Below are 24,355 nucleotides of genomic sequence, written 5' to 3'. Positions count from 1 at the left end.
GCATGGGGAGAGTGCGGCCATCTGACTGCAGCCGTAACGGGATGGTCAGACGCTGGAAAACATGATCATTCAACCGATGTCAATGAGAGAAAATACAGACACAACTCTCAAGCATCCACAGTCTCCAATCGTCATCGATTTGTTTTCATGGCGTGCATGGACAAAGTTTCGGATACAAGTTTACAAGGTCAAGGGTGTGCCACCTACATTCTTCATTGCATGTAGCCTTTGGCGCGATTTGAAAGATCTTGTTGGAAGGGAAGATCTTTTTCAACTGACGCCAGGCCCAACACACAGTCTGTGCGTTTCTTTCGGCCACGTAACCACATAATCCAAACCACTGTGTTAATCAATAAAATGCAAATCTGGTTTCGCATTTCACAGTCTGTCGGACAATCCTTTCTCCGATTTGAACATTTTGCGTTGCACCAGTGAGAGTGATGATGAAGAATTTAGCAGTTTTGGTTCTGATCTTCGCTGGCTATTTCGAATCCCATCAAGTGACCGGAATGAATATAGTGAGAGGAGTCCTGATGGTAAAGCAGTTTAATTTAGTTTTAATTTTCTGTCTTATATATATGTATATCGAGGTGTGTTTTCTTTCTTTCTCGTTTTTTTGCGGGGGGAGGGTACGTAATTTAAGTAAATATGTAATTTGTGTAATAATGTAATGGGGGGGGGGGGGGGGGGAGGTGGAAGGGGTACGGTTGCATTTCAGATTTGAAGCTTAAAATTTGCTCGATTAATTTGTTAATCGAAATTGCGCTTGGAATCGACATTTCTATCGCAGACACAATACAAAATTAAATATTGATGCTTTAATTTTTTCCTGAATCCAAAAAATGAAAATGTTGGGTTTGAATTGATATTTAAACTCAAAAACAATGTTTTATGCAAATTCTATACAAATTCCTTTGTTGTACATGATCGTGAGAAACCGCTGTATCGGTAGACGGGTTTCGGTCAGCCAGGACTCAGTCTCGGTGAACACTTTTTAGTTCAGTTTTATAGGCCGATAGGTTGACCAAATGTTTTGATATCGCTTTACGTGACTTGCTTATTCTGATACTTCTGTCAGAAAAACGATCAGTGAGGGTACGACGCAAAGTATCCAGGCGTCCGGCAGCTGAGAGCAGATGAACTTCTCTAGTATCCTTTGTTTTCGTAAAAATGTATGTGTGTGTGGGGGGGATGCGCGTGCGTATGTGCGTGCCTGCGGCCTGCCTGCACACACACACCCACACACTGACACACACACACACACACACACGAAAGCTCACACACACGCGAAAGCACGCAGCAAGATTTCCAAATCATCAACATCATCATCATCATCATCATCATCATCATCATCATCACCATCGTCATCATCGTCATCGTCATCATGTGACGTCATCAGTATTATCATTATCATCATCATCATCATGCTGTATTGCAGATTTAACACTGAACATTAGGAATTGACCTTGACCTGGTACAGCAAGCCCGGCCTGGTTATGTATGACCTCCTGACCTCCCCTGAGCACGTGGCTCCTCCTGTTATAAATCTGGAACACGATGAAGCGGGCGTCATTGTAAGTACCATGTATCTTATACGTTATTTGTATTTTTGATTAAAATATCACACTTTACACAGATCTCGACAGTCATTGTTCACCTCGCCCGTGAGTTGTGACTGAACGCACACTGGCCGCACAAACACTGTAGGTCTACTCTATGTTTTTTAGTTTGGGCCAGCCGCCTTTTTTAGTCGGCCTCTCTCTCCTCGGCAAGCTGATAATGTGTCTCTAACTTGAGGACGTTTTCTCGCGTTTCACACACACACACACTCACACACCGGCACACACTGACACACACACAAACACCGTGCACACACACACACACACACACACACACACACACACACCAACAAAAACAACAACAACAAGACAAACAACAACAACAACAAAAACAAAAACAACAACAACAACAAACAAACAACATTAACAACAACAACAACATCAAAACACTGACGCACACACACGCACACACAAAACAGAAGAAAATAAGAAAAACATGCACACGGACAGCAATTCATTTCACTCTGTCAACAGGAGCTGGACGTGTCTTCAATGACCTACGATGACCTTGTCACGCTCCTTCGTGACCTTGGCTTTCACCGGAAGTCGGCTTCAGATGAGTCCGTGCCAGAAGAATATCAAAATGGCGCCAACCCGCCGTCTGACGGTACAACACTGCAACAGCTTCTAGATGGAACATCCAAGTGGTCCAAGCTCGTAAAGCATCCCGAATAGATTGCCCCGCTTCGTCGTGCTATTGGTTTCCCTTTCGGTTATGTTGAACTTTAGCGTTGTACATTCAGGAATGGTTTTTTCCGCTGCAATCTAAGCCTCTGAGTTCGCAGAACTTGCTCTTGCAAGACATATAAGACATAAAGCCATAAGATTTTATTTCAACCACGTGCATTACATAGGAATATATTTTGGTTTGAGTTCACTCAATACATAGTACATTCAGACACAACAACCAAAGAGAGTGCTAACAGAACTGCATACACACACTCACTTACACCCACACGCATACTAAAACACACGTACACACACACACACACACACACACACATACACACACACACACACACACACATACACACACACACACATACACACACACACACACACACACACACACACACACACACACACATCAGGGCCGGACTAGGCGAAGAGGAGGGGGGGGGTTGCCAGTGGTGGCCCAGGGGGATGTCCCCCCTGGCGGCAGGGGCGGATCAGTTTATTTTATGACTTGTTTTTTTCAAAAGTATATTGTGAAGATATGGGTGTGAAGGCGCGAAGCGCCGAGCCGACGGCGCGAAGCGCCTAGCTTGCTAGGGGGGTCCGGGGGGGCATAATTTTGAAAAAAAAGGATGCAAAATGGTGCAATCTGGTGCATTCTGAGGATGATCATTACCAGTTTCAGGCAGCAGATTTTGTCACTGATTAATACCCCAAAAATGGAAACTCAATGTAAAATAAAGAAATGTATACCTCATTCAATATTTTATTTTTTGGCTGGGGGGGGGGGGGTTCCGGAAACCCTAGAACCCACCCCCCCTCCTCGTTGTGGGGGTCAGGGGGCGAAGCCCCCTGAAGCTGACGGGTAGGTCATATTCTGAGATAGGAAAATGGTCGCTCCTTGCATGAAACGGCATAAAATAAGCAATAATAAAAAAAAAATTAAATAAGTAAGGTACATGTTTAGGCTAGGGGGGGGGTTGCGCAACCCCCATAACCCCCCCGGTAGTCCGGCCCTGCACAGGCATACCCACACACTAACACACACACACACACACACACACACATACACACACACACGCCGCGTTCACATCTTGTGTAAGCATAAAAAGTCATTTTAAATACCAATCAAGTAACGGAATGAACGGTACGGAAGGAAGCGGCGTTTCCTCATAGAACAATATCCCACGTTTCTTTTACATGAGGTTTAGAAGAAACCTTTAAAACGTTAGCGCAATTAGGTAGGGAGACAACCATGTCGATCTCACGATGTGACCCCAAAGTTAGATAACCGTCGCAGCTATTTTTAAGTCCTCGATCAAATGACCAAATTAATCAGTTTTGGGGCTCAATCCGTCGATTAATTTCACAAGAATTATTCTTTACTTCTGCTTATATTAGTGACTTGTATCAAAAATACGTTAACACTGCCGATTGGTTTGTGAGAGCTCTATGAATCTACAACGCTAAAGCCGGTGTAACACGAAATTTTTACTCCACGAAAAATTTACTCCGGAGTAAATATTTCGTACGAAATTCTTACACCGGTTCAACATTACCTTCCTTTCTTCCTGTACCATGTGAGCTCTGTTGACTGATCCGAATGATGTATCCGGCCTCGCTCAGTCCTATTTGTATCCAACTAATGATGTCACAAAACTGTCCCGTCTCACTCTTAGCCTCTATAAGCTCGTACGATCCACTTACGTGTTCCATCTTTCTGGACAATACGGACTCGATCTCTGATTCAACTAATTGTCATCATTTTCACGACTTTTCATTCTTAACAAGCTGGGTAACAAAAACACTCTCTCTGTCTCTCTATCTCTCTCTCTCTCTCTCTCTCTCTCTCTCAGTCTCTCTCTCTGTCTCTCTGTCTTTCTCTCTCTCTGTCTCTCTCTCTCTCTCTCTCAGTCTCTCTCTGCCTCTGTCTTTCTTTCTCTCTCTCTCTCTCCCTCTCTCTCTCTCTCTCTCTCTCTCTCTCTCTCTCTCTCTGTACCCCCAACCCCATCCATACCCCTTCTCCTCCCCCCCCCCGGTTCTGAAAACTCGTACGGCCCAAAAACATGTTTCCATAAGACTAGCTACAGACGGCGGTGTGACCTTCTATGCCTTACATTTCTTCACTGCATTTTACTTTTATGCAGCATACCTCTGGCCCTGATTATCTTCGGTCTAAAGTTACGAATGAGGACTGAATCGATCTATTTGGCATTGATTTGCGTATTCGGACGGTTTGGCGTTGAATGGCGGCATTGTGATGAAACTTGTAGAAAAAAATGGTCATATAATTATGTCCGATTCTACTGGTTGACGGCCCTATGCAGCCATTTTGACGTCATGCTTCAATTAAGTGTGGAAACACATCACTTTCACACTAATGTCCGTGAACCGCTTTTTTTTCGTTGTGCATTCAGGAAGCTGTTTACACTATTGTTAATTACTGCGTTGATTTGTAACCAATGGACGAAATAAAGAGGCATTTCTGGCGTGTTGCATTCTTTGTGATATATTTGGTCAACTTCAAGCTGACTAGTTCCGTTAAATAAATCCTGAATAAAATAAATGCGTTCGTGTGTCGTGTGTGTAATCAGTGTGCGTGGTGTGTGCGTGCGTGCCGCGTGTGTGTGTGTCAGTGTGTGTGTGTGTGTGTGTGTGCCAGTGTTCTTGCTTGTAACACACGTCTTCACTGAGACTGAGAGCTCAGTTTTTCCCAAACAAAACTACTGTTGAGTGGAACAATGAACCGGTGTAAGACGAAATTTTTACTCCACGAAAAATTTACTCCGGAGTAAATATTTCGTACGAAATTCTTACTCCGAGTACACTTTTCGTACGAGAAAAGAACTCCCAAGGCACGAAAAAATTACTCCCTCCACGAAATTTTTACTCCCCATTTTTATATTTAGTCAAGTTTTGACTAAATATTTTAACATCGAGGGGGAATCGAAACGAGGGTCGTGGTGTATGTGCGTGTGTGCGTGTGTGTGTGTGTGTGTGTGTAGAGCGATTCAGACTAAACTACTGGACCGATCTTTATGAAATTTGACATGAGAGTTCCTGGGTATGAAATCCCCATACGTTTTTTTCATTTTTTTTTATAAATGTCTTTGATGACGTCATATCCGGCTTTTCGTGAAAGTTGAGGCGGCACTGTCACGCCCTCATTTTTCAACCAAATTGGTTGAAATTTTGGTCAAGTAATCTTCGACGAAGCCCGGACTTCGGTATTGCATTTCAGCTTGGTGGCTTAAACATTAATTGATGACTTTGGTCATTAAAAATCTGAAAATTGTAAAAAAAAATAAAAATTTATAAAACGATCCAAATTTACGTTTATCTTATTCTCCATCATTTGCTGATTCCAAAAACATATAAATATGTTATATTCGGATTAAAAACAAGCTCTGAAAATTAAATATATAAAAATTATTATCAAAATTAAATTGTCCAAATCAATTTAAAAACACTTTCATCTTATTCCTTGTCGGTTCCTGATTCCAAAAACATATAGATATGATATGTTTGGATTAAAAACACGCTCAGAAAGTTAAAACAAAGAGAGGTACAGAAAAGCGTGCTATCCTTCTTAGCGCAACTACTACCCCGCTCTTGTCAATTTCACTGCCTTTGCCATGAGCGGTGGACTGACGATGCTACGAGTATACGGTCTTGCTGAAAAATGGCATTGCGTTCAGTTTCATTCTGTGAGTTCGACAGCTACTTGACTAAATATTGTATTTTCGCCTTACGCGACTTGTTTTTACTTCCAGTAAAAATCTCGTACGCAAAAATGGGATGCGGGCGAAGGGATAATGCCAATAAGTGATCTCGCGCACCAAGACTAACAGGGGACAAGAGAGTAACAATTTCGTACACCTGGCATGGGAAGTTAAATTGCTTGTGTTTGGGTGAAGTAATTTATTCGTTATTTATTCGTCATGGGAGTAACATTTTTGTACGAAATGTTTACTCGGAACTCACCTGTCTTGGGTAATTTTCTCGTGAAATGGGGGAGTGCTTTTTTCGTAAAGGGAGTAACTTTTTCGTACGAAATGTTTACTCCGGAGTAAAAATCTCGTGGGAGTAATTTTCTCGTGTTACACCGGCCATGATCACTTTTCGGGTGGTGGGTAAAGGGTACAAATTGGTTTTGATATCCCAGGTCAACTTATGTGCAGACCTGCTATTGCCTTATCCCCCTTCGTGTGTACACGCAAGCACAAGACCAAGTACACACGAAAGATCCTGTAATCCATGTCAGAGTTCGGTGGGTTACAGAAACACGAAAATACCAAGCATGCATCTTCCGAAATTGGCATAGGGCTGCCTAAATGGCGGAGTCAAGATGGTCATACACATAAAAACCCACTCATACCGAAAACATGAGTGTACATGGGAGTTTCAGCCCACGAACGTAGGATAATCTATACAGGCGTCTCCTTGTCCTCATCTTCTCCCTCCTTTTGCTAGTTCGTCTTAGAATGTGATTTAGATTTTTGTTGCCATTTTCACTAGGTGATGTCAGTGACCAGTGGTGCTCATCATTTAGAATTTTGTTGCTTATCAGTTTTACATTGCATTGTCGGTGAAGAAAAGGTAACATTGGTTAATTTTTTAAACAAAATGAATATTTAAAAAATATATTTTTGAGGCTGTCTTTTTAACTGTTATTTCAAAGTGTTGTAATTCTTGCAGCATCCAATATTTTAAAAATAAATATCGGCTGTTATTTTAAGTTATTTCATTTAACAATTTTGTTTCGAAGCATTGAATTTTGTATTATACTTGCCGCATCCAACATTTCTATACATTTTCTCTGCTTTTATTGTAATAAAAAAGAACAACACAAAGTTAGATCTGGTGAAATAAAAGACTTTTTTCACTTGACTGCAGTTGAGTTGTTCTAATGTTACGGTTTTTCTTATGTTGGTTGGGGACTGTGAATCAATACTGTTCAGAACTTTGCTTGGTTAACAAATTATTATGTACATTCTGGTTTTAGATTTTGCTTTGTTTGTGTTGCAGCAAGAAGATTCTGGGGTGGAGTCTGAGAGCGGGGAAGAGAGTGTACCAGGATCGACAGTGTTTGTGAAAAATCTCAACTTTGACACACAAGAAGATGCCCTGAAAGAGGTCAGTACAGTGCAATCTCCCTTTTAAGAAAATCAGTCGCGTGTTTCTTTCAGGCGAGATATTCTTTCGGCTAGCCGCTCGCGAAGCTAGGAGGCGAGATTGTGGTTTAATGGCTAGCTACGCAAGAATTAAACACCATTGGTCGATTCCGAAAAGGTCGTCTGCACTGGCCGGTAAAAAAACATGGACAGCCAATCGGACGGGCAGCTGCGTGGCCGCCATGTTTTCTCGCCAAGCGAGCAAGCCCAAAGCTACCTAGCGTCGGCTAGCGTCACTCGCGGCGAGGTGTTCCCAAGAAACGGTACTTCCTCGCCCCACTCGCCAATCTCGCCTATTCTCGCCTGTAAGAAACAGGGGACAGGTCTTATAAAGGAGGGAGTCTTAAAATGAACGTAAAATGGGGGTACATTTATAGAGGTTATGAACGTAAAATGGGGGTACCGCTGTAATTCTCTTTTTGAAAACAATAATTGTCGGGGAGTTTGCTGCGGTATGTTAGCTCCCTTTGGTTGTCTCACCAGTTTGATTGATGGAATGGTTGGTGAGGGAACTCGGTTGGTGGGAGGTTGCCTTTCTTGCTCATTCATTGATAAGTTACGGGAAGTTATGGCAACAAGTGTAGTTTTTCATGCATTTTCAGAGTTTTGCTCGACACAGACCATACAAACAATAACAGCAAGCTAAAGCAGTGCAAATGCAATGTTTTGGTGGCTGGAAAAGTTATGTACTGGCTGCCGAATTCGCGAAATGGGCAGTGTTTTACTGATTATGCAAAATCAGCAATTCCTGGCATTGGGCATGACCTGTACACTTACACTGTAGGGGTTCTTTTTCTTTTGTTCTTTTTTCAAAATTGTCTAAATAGATGATGACATTGTGCTTTTCTTTGCAGTTGTTTAGTAGGGCGGGAGATGTGCGGAGAGTGACCGTTGCCAAGAAAAAAGATATGAAACATCCAGGTAGGCTTTCTTTGACAAGTATGGCTGATAGAACAACAATGACTGGATTGCTGTGTGAGAAAGTGTGCAGAGGTGATAGAGAGGTAGACAGATAGAGAACAAATGTGACCCTCCACTACGGAATGAGTCGGATGTCACCTTTGCATGATTTTCATATTTTTACATTTTCCTAAAGAGTTTTTTATGCTCTATCCAGTGGTGAAACCCGTTTTAGAAAAGAGCGAAAACTGTTTGAGTTATAAGCCTGTGACTAAGGTGACCCTCATACTGTCACCAGACACTCCCCGGATATTAAGCCTAGCGCAGAACCCCGCGAGGTGACATGCGACTCATTTCGTGGTGGAGGGTCACAAATCTGATAAGACTGCTTCATTAGCAGTGTGTAATAATTATAAGGGAAAACTTGAAGGTAATAACTGTTTCGTGAAAGAGACAGTGATAAAAATAAACAGACAGACAGGCAGTCACTCTGTCGAAATTGTTATGAATAATTCATGATTAATTCTTGAAGTTACATGAATTAAAATTCATGAATGTTCATGAAACATTCATGATCAATAAATGGACCTTCATCGACTAATCATGATACCAGACAGACAGTCTTCGGAAACAGTCAGACAGAGATTCTTTGATTTGACATCTTACAAGCTTAGTATACAACCAGAAGGTGAAAAGAAGAAAAATAATAATACAACGTAGTTTGATGGCAAACATTATTAGATTTGGTAAGGGGCACAGGAGAGGAATCAGATTTGAAAAAATGTTATTGTTTGTTGTGCAGGCAAATTCCTGTCCATGGGCTACGGATTTGTGGAGTACAAGAAAGCAACCTCAGCGATGCAGTCCTTGAAAACTTTGCAGAAAGCCGAGTTGGATGGACACACACTGGAGCTCAAGATTTCCAACAGAGAAACATTGTGAGTCGACAGAGAGAGTTGGGACAGACAAGAGATAGAGAGACACACATACACAGACACACAGAGAGAAAGAGTGTGATGCCCCGACATTAAAGAAAAAAGCATCAACTTTTTCGTTGGGTATTATAGAAATCCACTGGCCTTGTGATCCTAGGGTTGCGGGTTCGGACACGGGTCAACTTGATGTGCAGACCCAGAGACGGTAGCCATGTCCCACCCCTGTGTCACCACAGTGGCACATGAAAGACCTCGGTCATTCTGCCATAAGTGCAGATGGCTGATACCACCTAAACACGCATACACTTCAATATCTCATCTTTATCCGAGATTCTTTGTTTTTTGTTAGTCATATCTTGGCTAGTTTTGTGTGTTTCAGTTACCTTGTTTGTTAAAGATAATGTACATAAAAAGTTTAATTTCCCGTTTGCAGACAGCCCAAGTCTGGTCGCAAGAAACAGTCGAGCAGCCAGCAGGGGTCCACAAAGATCCTGATCCGAAACATCCCCTTCCAGTGCAACAAGAAAGAAGTGGAGGAACTGTTTAAGTAAGTTGCAACTATTCATTATATGGTGACAGGTAAAGGGAAGCAATCCTGATCAGTTCATACTCTTCATTATCTTCCCTTTCTTTCTTTCTTTCTTTCTTTATTTGGTGTTTAACGTCGTTTTCATTATCTTCCCTTCACTCTTCTAGAATTCTATATGTTAGGTCACAATGACACTGGTGGTTACTGTTACGTCACGATGACGTCAATTGTTGCGCATGTGTTGTTGCTGAGAAACGGACACCTTGTTGGAAGATGTTTTTCTTCAATAGAGAAATCTGTGAAATGATCATGCACCTGGCTTGTGATATGCTTTGAGAATGTGTCCACATACACGTGGGATAACACAACAGCTTCAATTTACAGCCCTTTTGACAGAAAAAAACCCACTGCTGCCATACGCTCAACTAGTAATAAGAAATCCCCCCGCAGGTTAGGGGGAAGAATTTACCCGATGCTCCCCAGCATGTCGTAAGAGGCGACTAACGGATTCTGTTTCTCCTTTTACCCTTGTTAAGTGTTTCTTGTATAGAATATAGTCAATGTTTGTAAAGATTTTAGTCAAGCAGTATGTAAGAAATGTTAAGTCCTTTGTACTGGAAACTTGCATTCTCCCAGTAAGGTCATATATTGTACTACGTTGCAAGCCCCTGGAGCAATTTTTTGATTAGTGCTTTTGTGAACAAGAAACAATTAACAAGTGGCTCTATCCCATCCCCCCTCCCCCTTTCCCCGTCGCGATATAACCTTGAACGGTTGAAAACGACGTTAAACACCAAATAAAGAAAGAAAGAAAGTAATAAGAAAGTAATAAGACTTTCGGACATGTCTCTTCTTATTCTCGATCGCCTTTTCACTTGAAGTCCAGCTCTGGGTATGAAGCTGGTGGTCTTTTGTAGAGCTTCCACGGGACCGTGCAGCTTCTCTTGGAGGGTCGTCGGCCTGGGCCAAGTCTCTGTCCTCTTCTTCTTCTTCTGCGTTCGTGGGCTGAAACTCCCACGTACACTCGTGTTTTTTGCACGAGTGGAATTTTACGTGTATGACCGTTTTTTACCCCGCTATTTAGGCAACCATACGCCGTTTTCGGAGGAAGCATGCTGGGTATTTTCGTGTTTCTATAACCCACCGAACTCTGACATGGATTACAGGATTTTTTTCGTGCGCACTTGGTCTTGTGCTTGCGTGTACACACGGGGGGGTGTTCGGACACCGAGGAGAGTCTGCACACAAAGTTGACTCTGAGAAATAAATCTCTCGCCGAACGTGGGGACGAACTCACGCTGACAGCGGCCAACTGGATACAAATCCAGCGCGCTACCGACTGAGCTACATCCCCGCCCGTCTCTGTCCTCAAGGGCTTGAGGTTCTTGCAGTCCTGTAGAACATGTTATTTCCAGATACAGTCAAATCTGTCTATAGCGACTCCCCCAGGAACAGACCAAATATGGTCATTATGGACAGGTCCAGAGCTGCCAACTGTTATCTCAAAGTCATATTGCGTTGTTTTCAGAGTATTTGGGGAGCTCAAGTATGTGCGGGTACCAAAGAAAAGCAGCGGTCCTGGCATTCAAGGTTTTGGCTTTGTCGACTTTTTGACAAAACAGGATGCAAAGGTGAGCATTAGAAGATGTTTGTGTTGTTGCCTTGTCATCTTCATGTGATTTATGCGTAAGTGTATATGAGTGTGCTTGAGTTGTTAATGCAAAAAGAATGTGTATGAGTGCGCCTTGACTGGCTTGAGTCGCCTTGTGGTGAGATATGTGCGCGTTATAAATTCTCGTTTTATTATTATTATTATTATGGTTGCCTTTGACACAAAGTCTCACAACTGGTCATGATTCTGTCAAGCTTTCTTTAGAGTTTTATTTTAGAATAATTAGCTACTTTATTTTCAGGACAGTATTTTACAAGGCATACTTCACAATGTTCCCCAGAAAAAACATTGTCATGCACAAAGCGCTTCGATTCTGTCAAGCACAAATATGAAGAAAAACGATGCACAGAGAAGCACACAGGGGAAACCCCCTTTTCTGACCTCTAGACATCTCCGAAATTCAGGTCTTTAAAAGGAGGGAGTCTTACAGTGGTGGTAAATGTACAGAGGTTATGAACAGAAAACCTTTAAAAAGCAAGGTGTTAAAAGGGCAGAGGTCTTACATTGGGGTGAGGGGGGGGAGGGAGAGGGGGAGAAGGGTTCCACTGTACTGGAAAAGCACGGAAAGCAGCTGGCTGGAGAGTAAAGAAGTCGCAGTTAGAACTTGAGAACTGAAACATGACAGCAGTGTAAAGCAACTTCACTTGCTGCACTATTGCGCACAGCATAGAGAGATGTGACTGTGGTGTGAATGAACTATCCCGCTTTGTTCTTTGATTTAGCGTGCGTTTAACGCCCTGTGTCACTTGACCTATTTTGTGATGTGAATGTGAATGAACTATCCTGCTTTGTTCTTTGTTTCAGCGTGCATTTGACGCCCTGTGTCACTCGACTCATTTGTATGGGCGCAGGCTAGTACTGGAGTGGGCCAATACCGTGGAGACCGTTGAGGATCTGCAGCGCAAAACGGCACAGAAGTTTCATGATGGTAGGTGGAAGTTATGTGTTGGCAGACGTAAGATTTGTTGGTCATTTGGCAGATTTTAGACGTTTTCAAAGCTCAAGGTATGATTCTTAAAATCCCCAGATTGCGACAGACTGCACAATTTTGTGTTATTTTTTTTAAGAAGAAAAAACTATTTTAGGGGGATTGTTTAGACTCTTGCTTGTGTGAGTAAGGGAGAGAGTGTGTGTGTGTGTGTTTGTGTGCGTGTGTGTGTGTGTTTGTGTGCGTGTGTGTGTGTGTGTTTGTGCGCGTGTGTGTGTGTGTGTGTGTGTGTGTGTGTGTGTGTTGTGTCGGTGTACATCGCTGTGAGGTCATTTGTGGGAAGGGGTGATTAATAGTCTTCATTATTATCATTATCATTATCATTATTGTTATTATATTACCCAATATTGACGGACTGTGTGATGATATCTTCTGCTATGGTCTGTTGAGACAGTGATATCAAAATCGAGACCGGAGGTCGAGATTTTGATATCACTGTCGAAACAGACCAATAGCAGAAGATATCATCACACAGTCAGTCAATGTTAGATATATTGCTAATTCTCTAGACATTTTGTATTTACTGTAAAGAAATTACAAAAGTATTTGTCTCAGTTTTGGCTGTTCCATATCCCTCCCTCTGATTATTATTTCTTTTTGTTCACTCTTTTCTTGTACTTTTCAGTATTTAAAAATGTCTTTCCTTTCAAAAAGTCTTTAGTCACTTGCTCAACTAAATTCTGGGATCATTACATTTTCATATATATTTGCTTGTTTTTAAATTTAGGTGTTTTTGTTTTTGAAGTGGGGAAGCAATAAAGAGGTCGTCGATATCAAAACTGATATCGACGGAAATGTCGTCGATATCACTTTTACAATGAGCTCAGTTTTGCCCAATTGACCAATGGAAATCCACGTAACATAAGAAATAGCAATATATCCTTATATTGCTCTTCAGGTGGTCCCTCAAGAAAACTGCGGAAGAAAGCTATCATGGATGCACTGGAGTGAGCTGAGTGTCTGGCTTCTTTGCTTTCGCCTGATACGCTTGGAGAGTTTTCAAGTGAAGTAAGCAGTCTCAGCTCTGTTCCCACAACACTTTGGAAAGGAAGTTCTACTGCCAACTTTCAGCAATAGTGAGGAGCCAATCATGATCGATAGGCTCGTGCTAGATACAAGGTTGTTGAGGCCGTCTCTGTTGATATGACTTTCAAAACAGTATCATTCTGGTCAATTGGAATACCCTGTTTTCTTTTTTTGCAAAAGCTTAACTTTTTCTTGAATTGGAGGTCGAGTTGTGTTCTCCTTGTGATGAAAGGTTTAACTACGTTTTGTGTGTGTGTGCACAGCAGAAAATATGTTGTAGAAGGATTTAGAAGATGTGTAATTGTGTCAAAGAAAGAGACAAGTGTGTGTGTGTGTGTGTGTGTGTGTGTGTGTGTGTGTGTGTGTGTGTGTGTGTGTGTGCGTGCGTGTGCGTGTGTGTAAACTTTTGTGAGTCCCTGATACTCGGTTGCATATGGGATTTATCTTGCTGTTATGGCCGAAATGCACTTCAAATAAACAAGATATTAACCTGATGTTAAATGTATGACAAATGAAATTGTTTGATTGCAAGAAGTGTGTGTGTGCGTGTGTGTGTGTGTGTGTGTGTTTGTGTGTGTGTGTGTGTGTGTGTGTGTGTGTGTGTGAACTTGATGTGTGTTTGTGTGTGTGTGTGTGCTTTCTACTGTATGCTTGTTTTAAATAATTTAAAACTTTTTCACATAATGTGATACGACTGCTATGAGTATGACTTTGTTCATCAAAACGAAAACATAAAAAATATTTCATGTACATGTACACAAAAACGCGGACCCATTAACCTATTTCAAAAACCAATGACAAGCAGTCAGTACAAACTGACTAAAAAAAACAACTTAAAAAACACAAAGCTAAAAAATGAAAACACACAACAGAAACGATACAAACTAAAATGTATCTTGCTAACAACACACAAATACTTACACATAGTACATTCCATTTCCTTTGCGACTAATGATCCATTTGTCCAAGTAAAGGATACTGCAGTGTTAACCAATTCCAGATGTCCGGAGAGATGGACTAAACTGACCTCCAGTATTAAAGATAACATCTTGCTCAGAGAATATGCACATCAGTTTTACAGCGGATGAGAAAAAGTTACACAAAGGATAAAGACAAACTTGGAGCTCAGATTACACGAAATTGCACCATTTGGGTTCTTTGGAGAGAACAAAATTCCGGGGGAGCATGCCCCCGGACCCCCCTTGTAAGATTAGGCCCTTCCCGCCGTCGACTTTACTATTATTTGTTCAATTCCCATGCCTGATTTAATCAGCTGTGCGGACACCGGGCCAGACATGCTCGGATGGTGCTCTAATCATCTCTCCTACTGTTGTTCAAGTGTCACTTCCTGATGGCATTACAACTCTGGAATTGTTATTGCTGTGAAGTCTCTTCCAGAGTGTTTGCCAGTGCTCAATCAAAGTTTACAAGTAACATACACACACACACACACACATAGGTGGTTTTACAGTCATTTGGGGTCGGCTGTGTATCAAAATGCCATCTTGCTCAAAACACAGGCATTTGGGGTCTCTTTTGTTTTAAGTGTTAGAAAGTTTCTTAAAACTTCAATGAGCGTTAAATGCCATTTTAAAGTGTGAAAACTCATTTCAGGAGGTTATTACATAAAATGCAACCTCCAGCGTGATTTTTAGAAAAACAGACATTTGGGGACGATGTTTGCTGTACAGCAGTGAAATGGGGACGTATGTGTACACAAAGTGCAGAGCTAGAATTACGTTATCGGTGCTATGAATGTTTTAGGTGTTAGAAAGTTTGTTAAAACTTCAATGAGCGTTAAATGCCATTCTAAAGTGTCAAAACTCATTTCAGGAGGTTATTACATAAAATGCAACCTCCAGCGTGATTTTTTAGAAACAAACAGGTATTTGGGGACGATGTTTGCTGTACAGCAGTGAAATGGGGACGTCCAAAAGTGCAGAGCTCCCGCAGAGCTATATGAATGGTTTCATCACATACATGGCGCTAGGCGACATATGTTGTGAAAAATTTTACAAATCACGTTTTTGCGCCCGATATTTTCTTGTCATCTCCAAAGTCAAGGGACAAACACGAAATTCCTTGACTTTTGGGGTAGCGCGACTCTGTTAATTTTAAGAATTAAAAAAAAAAATTAATTACTAGGATGTCCCATCGTTGGGAAATTCCGGTCGCTTCCTCCGAGTGGAAAGCTAGCAGTGACAGAGTCGCACTACCCCAAGTCAAGGGATCTATTAGTCCTGTTTCGCCGTTATCCCAATTCGCCCCCATCCCATTTTGGCGACATTCCTCAGGCCAAGTGTCATTTTACCACCATATCATGTACCATTAGCTCCACATCCCATTTTGGCGCAATCCCGTTTCGCCGTTAGCCCATTTCGCCCCCATCCCATTTTTGCGACATTTTACAGGCCAAGTGTCATTTTACCACCATGTCATGTACCATTAGCTCCACGTCCCATTTTGACGCAATCCCGTTTGGCCGTTATCCCATTTTGCCCCCATCCCATTTTTGCGACATTTCATAGGTTATGTGTCATTTTACATGCCATTCTAAAGTGTCAAAACTCATTTCAGGAGGTTATTACATAAAATGCAACCTCCAGCGTGATTTTTTAGAAACAAACAGGTATTTGGGGACGATGTTTGCTGTACAGCAGTGAAATGGGGACGTCCAAAAGTGCAGAGCTCCCGCAGAGCTATATGAATGGTTTCATCACATACATGGCGCTAGGCGACATATGTTGTGAAAAATTTTACAAATCACGTTTTTGCGCCCGATATTTTCTTGTCATCTCCAAAGTCAAGGGACAAACACGAAATTCCTTGACTTTTGGGGTAGCGCGACTCTGTTAATTTTAGGAATTAAAAAAAAAAAATAATTACTAGGATGTCCCATCGTTGGGAAATTCCGGTCGCTTCCTCCGAGTGGAAAGCTAGCAGTGACAGAGTCGAACTACCCCAAGTCAAGGGATCTATTAGTCCTGTTTCGCCGTTATCCCAATTCGCCCCCATCCCATTTTGGCGACATTTCTCAGGCCTAGTGTCATTTTACCACCATATCATGTACCAATAGCCCCACATCCTATTTTGGCGCAATCCCGTTTGGCCGTTAGCCCATTTCGCCCCCATCCCATTTTTGCGACATTTTACAGGCCAAGTGTCATTTTACCACCATGTCATGTACCATTAGCTCCACTTCCCATTTTGGCGCAATCCCGTTTCGCCGTTATCCCATTTTGCCCCCATCCCATTTTTGCGACATTTCATAGGCCATGTGTCATTTTACCACCGTGTCAAACCACTAGCGCCACATTCCATTTTGTCGCCATGCCGTTTTGCCGTCATCCCATTTTGCCGCCATCTCTATTTCGCGACATTTTGGATTGTGGCAAAAATGGAATTTGGCCTAAACGGAATGTCTTCCTAGTTGAATAACGCAGTATAGTAGTATAGTGAGGCTTGGCAAGAAGAATAAATAAAAAATGTGATGGCGGCCAAATGGGATGGTGTCAAAATGGGATGACGTGCTATTGTTATGACACGGTAGTAAAATGACGCTTGGCTTGTGAAATGTCGCGACAATGGGATGGGGGATAAATGGAATACGGTGAAACGGCATGGCGGCCAAATGGAATATGGTGTCAAAATGGGATGTCGCGCTATTGTTATGACATGTTAGTAAAATGCCCTGTCACGTAGTCTCAATCCAAATTGGAAATCCATAGCATCATCATTATAATCATCCTCATCTCATTAATCATCCAAAATTATAAATTTTATAAAATGACGCTTGGCTTGTGAAATGTCGCGAAAATGGGATAGGGAAAAAAATGGGACGGCGGCAAAATGGGATTGCACCAAAATGGGATGTGGATCAGCCACTAGATTTCCAATTTTAAAGTCTTATGTATGACCCGGTGTGACGTTTTCATCTTTCGCCGTGTTGATATTTCGATTTTCGGCCTCGTTGATCTAGTATAAACTCTACACTGAACAAAAAAAACACCCTTCGATAGTACTGATGAGCGACCTTGTGTACCTTACATTCATGGGGCCAAATTTGTCCAACCAATTATTTTATTTAACTTAGAAATTTGATTCATCCTAAAATGTTTCCCTTCTTACTCAAGGGACGTAACCACTCGGTACACGTTTTCGAAGAATTCGATTTTGGGAGTGAAATCTATTTAATTTCACAACCAATTTTTTTCACATGCAAGAAACTGACATGCTTTTCGTCCATAAATAATTTCTCTTCTTAATTTTACCAGGAAACAACATTTCGGTCTCGAGTAAATATCGAGGGGGAAATATGTACACAGGCGAAAGATGAAATCGTGACACCGGCCGAGGTTCAAACCCACGACCTCCCGATCACGGGGCGGACGCCTTACCACTAAGCTAATCGTGCCGGTTTACCCTTGAGTGACAGACGGACAGACAAAAGAATATACAGACAGACCGTAATTAACACAAACACACACACTCAGCAGAGCAAAGCGGTATAACACACAAACTCAGCAGAGCAAGGCAGTATTACACACACAGACTCTGCAGAGCAACTAAGTCGGTGACACACAGACACAGTTATTTGGGGACGATGTTTGCTGTATAGCAGTGAAATGGGGACGTCCAAAAACCGATAGCTCTGCGCTGTGCTATGAATGGTTTCATCAGTTACATATGGCGCTAGGCGACATAAGAGTATTTCCAATCCAGTCAGTAGCTAGCATTCACGACCCTGACAACGGATGGTTTGAGTCTGATTTATGAGAATGAGAATGAGGGAGAGAGAGTTGTATTAAATTGAATTGAATTAAATTGAATTGAATTTATCTTTATCTTAACACTGTAACAGAACAAGAAATGCTAAAATGTTTTTTTTTCCATCCCGCCCTCGCCCATTGAGTTGAAATAGAAGTTAACCATATTATGTTTGAAAATGTTCCAGTGCTTTATGTACAATAATGTTTCAATACAATCATAGTGTATTAACATTTTACCAGTATCAGCTGCAAAATAGAAGTAGTGCTTTACAAGTTTCGAAAGAGAAACAGCATGTAATGATACGTAAATGGTGTACAGCAGTGAATTGGGGACTGTTTCCCAAACAGCAGTCAGATGGGGTCTGGTTGTTGTACAGCAGTCATTTGGAGGCACAAGCTAAAACTGCTTCAGAGATGTGTGTTTTTCATTGGCTTTGATCTCCGCTGAGAGGGAGAGAGTCAGAAAGAGCGACATAGACAGATAGACAGAGACAGAGAGACAGACCGAGACAACAAAGGAGAGGTTAAGGACACCCCCTTACCCTTGAATGACAGACGGACAGACAAAAGAATATACAGACAGACAGACCGTAATTAACACAAACACACTCAGCAGAGCAAAGCGGTATAACACAAACTCTGCAGCAAGGCAGTATTACACACACACACACACACTCTGCAGAGCAACTAAGTCGGTGACACACAGACACAGGTATTTGGGGACGATGTATGCTGTACAGCAGTGAAATGTGCTTGTTTGTTTGTTTGTTTGCTTCACGCCCAGCCGACCACGAAGGGCCATATCAGGGCGGTGCTGCTTTGACATATAACGTGCGCCACACACAAGACAGAAGTCGCAGCACAGGCTTCATGTCTTACCCAGTCACATTATTCTGACACCGGACCAACCAGTCCTAGCACTAACCCCATAATGCCAGACGCCAGGCGGAGCAGCCACTAGATTGCCAATTTTAAAGTCTTAGGTATGACCCGGCCGGGTTTCGAACCCACGACCTCCCGATCACGGGGCGGACGCCTTACCACTAGGCCACCGTGCCGGTATGGTTTGAGTCCTATTTATGAGAACGAGAATGAGGGAGAGATGATTGTATTGAATTGAATTGAATTAAATTGAATTGAATTGATCTTTATCTTAACACTGTAACAGAATAGGAAATGCTAAACTACTTTTTTTTTTCATCCCGCCCTCGCTCATTGAGGTGAAATAGAAGTTAACCACATTATGTTTGAAAATGTTTCCAGTGCATTATGTACAATAATGTTTTAATACAATCATAGAGTATTAACGTTTTACCAGTATCAGCTGCAAAATATAGTAGTAGTGCTTTACGAGTTTTGCAAGAGAAGCAGCATGTAATGATACGTAAATGTGATACAACAGCGATCAAAGTTCAAGTCTGAAGGTAGGCTCTGAGAAGTGTAACCAGTGCATGCAAATCCTTGGCGATATGATTTATCTCAATAAGGTACAGTGTTCGTCGCACATCCGCAGGCTCCTCAATAAATGCCAGTCGTTCTGATTCATCATAACTCATGTCTGCTTTGTCCCTGAATAACGTCCAGTACAATGTTTCAGCTTTGGTACAATCGTAGGTGAACATGAAGTCATCTGATTTTGCAAGCAGCTGTTTGGATGAAGCATTGTACACCATTCTAATCACTTTCTTTCGTGTTCTGGGGTTCGTAGTAATTTCTAAAGCAAGTGCTTTTACTTCCCCTAGACTGTACTCCCTTTCCAAAGCATCCTTTTCAGCTTTAGTCAACTGCTTTTCCACTGGTTCCTCTGTATCACTCTCTGACGTAAAATATCTGTCCTTGTCACTGTCAGTGGCCACGCATGTGGAGTCAACGGATTGCTGCAAGGCAGGTTCCGTCAGCTTGGATGGAATGTGGCTCCGTGATTCACGTGCTTCAATGTTCACAACACAGCTTGCCTCGCTGTCAATGCGTTCGTCGGCGTGTAGTCTCATTTTCTGTTTGTGCCTAACGTCGGGAACTTTGTCGTACGTGTTTGTGTGAATTATGCCTGATGTTGTGCTGGCATGATTTCGCAGATGATCGATCAGCTGTATCAACAGAAGAAACGCATACCTCTTTGCTGTTAAATTGTTGGGATCATTGTCTGTCACGTCTGAGCTGCGAAGGGGTTTTGTTTACGTTGCGTTGACTAGCTCGGCAAATGGCGGCCTGTTGGTTCTCTGTGCTGAGCAGTTGAAGTGTGACTATTCTGGCTCGCGGATTCTTGCGCTCACGCCCCAGATAGTTTTACCAAGATTCTTTATTGTAAAGTGAAGTGAAGACGGTAAAAAACTGAAACATATATAAACAAAAGAAACCATAAGAAAAAGTACAAACTAATATGAAAAGAATCAAAACACAAAATCGCAACCTCTAAACCACCGCAGTCGCGACCGAAAAACCAACGCTTGGTGGCAAATGGCGTACACAAAAAATCGAATTATCCAATTACACAAATGGAGCACTGGGGCCTTCGTTCCGAGTCGTTTTCTTTTACCATAACTTAAAACCAACAAAATACTACATCGACCGAAGTCGGCACGCTTCTTACTTCTACTATAATTCCTACAACAACACTAACAACACTCTCAAATGAACAAAATCACAAACTCAAAAAACTAAACCAGATCTACAACAAGGAAAAAATGGCGGAATAGCTCGACAACCACGTGGAAGACTGCAAATCTTACTCTACCAAAAAATGTGTGTCAAGAGCGATCACACAAATGATTACAACCTCAAAAACAATGTAAATCATAATAGAGTCGGATCCTTTATTAAAAGAAATGAAAATTACTCACACTTCGTGGGCCACCAGACCTCTTAAAAGAGAGGGAGAGAGAAACCGTCCAAGGACAGATTCAGGGGAAACTACCAAATAAAACTTTACAAAGCACAATGATCTCCCTTATACTTCTGCACATATTCTTTCAACTGGAATGAACGAAACGAAATTAAAAGAAAATTAAAAATACTGTCGGAGACAGAACACCCCCCGCCTGATATCTACTCGATATCACTAATAAGACAGGAAAGGAAATCAGTAGTAAAATAAAGGAAGAAGTCCTGCACTCAAAAGTAGGTAGGCAAGCAAACAAAAAATGTGTAGCAACGGTAACTGTCTGTTCTCAGTCTGTGGTTCACAACCGAGTCAGTCATCGGTGTAGGCTTACTAGAGAGGAATCAGTTCTGTGATAGGCCTGACGTAGAGTTTGGCCTGATTGTCTTTGATCACTCGGATCTCAACCGACCGAACAAGATTGTCGCGGTCAGTTGGGAAGGTGCGGACCACCAAACCGACCGGCCAACTGTTGCGAGGCACCGAAGGGTCCCTGAGAAGAACCAGACTATTCTCCTTGAGGTTCTCTTCAGTCTGCATCCACCGCCTCCTCTGCTGTAGCTCCTGCAGGTACTCCTCTTTCCACTTCTTCCAAAAGGCGTTGGACAGTACCTGAACATGCTTCCAGTGTTGTTTGTAACAGTCTTTCAAGTTGCTGTAGTCAGGTAAAGGTTGACTTTCGCCACTCTTTTGCGTCAGCAGCATTGACGGGTTCAGAATGAGGGGGGAATCAGGTTCATGGAGCACCTGAACGTAGGCCACCGAAGAGATAGCCTTCTCTGAAGCATCGCAGAAGACGTGGTATTTAGCATCGGGTGACTGGGTAAGGGATGTTGAAAGAAACATGCGAGGTGTTTCGAGCCCTTTGATGTCTTGGAGGGACTGCTTCCACAGCTCCCAACGGTGGCGGAAGTTGTCCGGGATGGGTTTGTCCCAGGCCTTGCCATCTGGAGACACCTCTCGCAGGAAAATCTTGCCACTGATGGTTGCTGGAGCGAGGAAACCAAGAGGGTCATAAATCCCGTTGACGGTGGATAAGACCCCTCTTCGAGAAAAATCTCCATTGGAAACCTGGGGGGAAATGTCAAATGTATCTCTTTCCAAGTTCCAGCTCAAACCCAAACATCCATGAGTTGGTAAGGGGTCAGTAGGCTGGAGGTTTTGCAGCTCCGTGGACAGTTCTTCTCTGGGAAAGGCTGCCAAAACACTCCTGCTATTTGAAACAACCTTGTGGAGATTGATCCCGCCGTTTTTTTGAAGTTCTCTTTGCGTGCGCTGCATGAGGTGGACAGCTTGGTCGACTTCAGGAACGGAGGTGATCCCGTCGTCAACATAGAAGTCCCGCTCGACGAACTTCTTCACATCTGGTGCACTGTGGGCAATGCTCTTCCGGAGGCCGTAGGTAGCAACCGCTGGAGATGGACTGTTGCCAAAGACATGGACACACATCCTGTATTCCACGAGGGGTGCGTCAAAGTTGTTGCCTCGGTACCAAAAGAAGCGTAGGAGATCTCTGTGTTCTTGGTCAACGAAAAACTGGTAGAACATCTGTTCTATGTCCCCAGCTATTGCCACTGCATCTCTGCGGAACCTCAGCAGAATGCCAAGGAGGCTGTTTGTCAAGTCTGGCCCAGACAGCAGCAGCGAGTTCAGAGAGACGCCTTCGAAGGTCGCTGACGAGTCGAATACACCGCGGATTTTGTCAGGTTTTTTGGGGTGGTACACTCCGAAAAGTGGAAGGTACCAGCAGTGTCCAGCTTTACCCTGGGGGACCTCTTCAGCGGAGCCACTCTTCAGGATCTTCTCCATAAACTGGAAGAAGTGTTCTCTTTTTACGGGGTTCTTCTTCAGTGATGCCTCCAAGGCCTTGGCACGACTGACAGCTTGGGACCGATTGCAGGTGGGGATTGGTTTTTCCGATCTCAGGGGAAGAGGAGCCGACCAACGCCCTTCTTCATTTTGCTTGAATTTCTCATCCATGAGAGCCAAAAATGCTTTGTCCTCCACGGACAGCCCAACCTTGTCATCTTCTGGCGTTCGCTGGAAAACTTCAGCTCCGACATCTTTGGCGACGTCAACCTTCAAGTTGAACGGGCAAGGTTCAAAAATGGTCCTTCTTCCATCAATGACGTTCGTCTTGGCAACTCTGATGGTCGATGGTCTGTGGACTTTGTTGAGGCACACATCCCCGATGATTACCCAGCCAAGAGGCAGTCGCTGTGCAAATGGCGATTTCGGTGGGCCAACAATTTGCTCCAGCACGTGGTGGGCTTCAGGGAGGTCCCGTCCAATCAGCAGTGCGATGGGGATTTCTTTGTCGAGAGGAGGGATTCTTTTCCTTATGCGATTGAGATGGCCATGATGTTGGGCCACTTCAGAAGAAGGGATTTCTGATCGATCGTTTGGAATGGTGTCGCATTCAAGTACGTGGGGCAAGGTCAAGGACCTTCCGTCAGTGGACTGGACAGTGATGTTCCGGAGCTGACGACCACTCATCGCTTGTGTTCCGCCGCAGGACGTTAGCTGATATTCAATTTCACTGGGGGACGAGCCTAGCTGATCCATCAGCTCCGGCGTTGCCAGGGAGGCGTTGCTTTGGTCATCCAAGATCGCGTAAACCTGGATCCCCTTGGTCTCATCAGGGGGAAAAACTTTGACCTTCACCACCTTGCCGCAGGATCTGCTCAGGTGACCCCCTTTGCACAAGGTGGTGCACTTTGCGGACACCTCCCCGCCATGCTCTCTGATGGGATTCAAGGATGCTGATGGTCTGTCCTGATGCATGGTGGTGTGGTGCCTTCCAGAGCAGACACTGCACTTGACCGACATATTGCAGTCCTTTGCCCTGTGGCTGGTGGAAGAAAGGCATCTGTAGCACACTCCTTTCTCCTTCAGGGTTGCCTTCTTCTCACTGAGTGATTTTGCTGCGAAGCCTTTACACTCCAGCAAAGAGTGCCTTGCGGTTGTGTGGATTGGGCAAAACTCGGGGTTTGCTTCAAGGTTGGTCTTTCTGGAGAGCACTGGCTTGGCCTTTTTGTCATTCTCCAAATTGAAGGCCGGGTCGTTCTGAATTGTGGCGCAAGTTTTAACGAAGTCCACAAAAAACTCAAAGGGGGGGAATGGGACGCGGTGATCGCTTTTGTATGTCGCTGCACGCATGACCCACTTCTGTCTGAGGTGGTGAGGAAGC

General features: G+C 43.1%; 2 protein-coding genes across 2 annotated transcripts in view; one reads left to right on the top strand and one right to left on the bottom strand.

Annotated features, from left to right (window-relative positions):
- The first annotated feature begins 388 nt into the window (after window positions 1-388).
- On the top strand, window positions 389-14,012 carry LOC138975429 (probable RNA-binding protein 19). The gene is made up of 10 exons (XM_070348107.1): window positions 389-536; window positions 1,079-1,149; window positions 1,481-1,574; window positions 7,323-7,430; window positions 8,323-8,389; window positions 9,171-9,306; window positions 9,737-9,850; window positions 11,361-11,463; window positions 12,309-12,432; window positions 13,391-14,012. Exons 3-10 carry the CDS (start codon window positions 1,497-1,499, stop codon window positions 13,441-13,443), a joined length of 783 nt encoding a protein of 260 aa, XP_070204208.1. The 5' UTR covers window positions 389-536; window positions 1,079-1,149; window positions 1,481-1,496; the 3' UTR covers window positions 13,444-14,012.
- A 7,486-nt stretch (window positions 14,013-21,498) lies between these two features.
- Window positions 21,499-24,355, bottom strand: part of LOC138977112 (uncharacterized) — a 3,735-nt gene continuing 878 nt past the window's right edge. Inside the window, exon 1 of the mRNA XM_070350020.1 lies at window positions 21,499-24,355. This exon is cut by the window's right edge and continues 878 nt beyond it. Coding sequence (XP_070206121.1) covers window positions 21,499-24,355 — 2,857 coding nt within the window.

Source organism: Littorina saxatilis, linkage group LG9, assembly GCF_037325665.1.
Source record: "Littorina saxatilis isolate snail1 linkage group LG9, US_GU_Lsax_2.0, whole genome shotgun sequence".
Classification (NCBI taxonomy): Eukaryota; Metazoa; Mollusca; class Gastropoda; order Littorinimorpha; family Littorinidae; genus Littorina; species Littorina saxatilis.
This window is presented reverse-complemented; position numbering and strand designations above follow the sequence as displayed.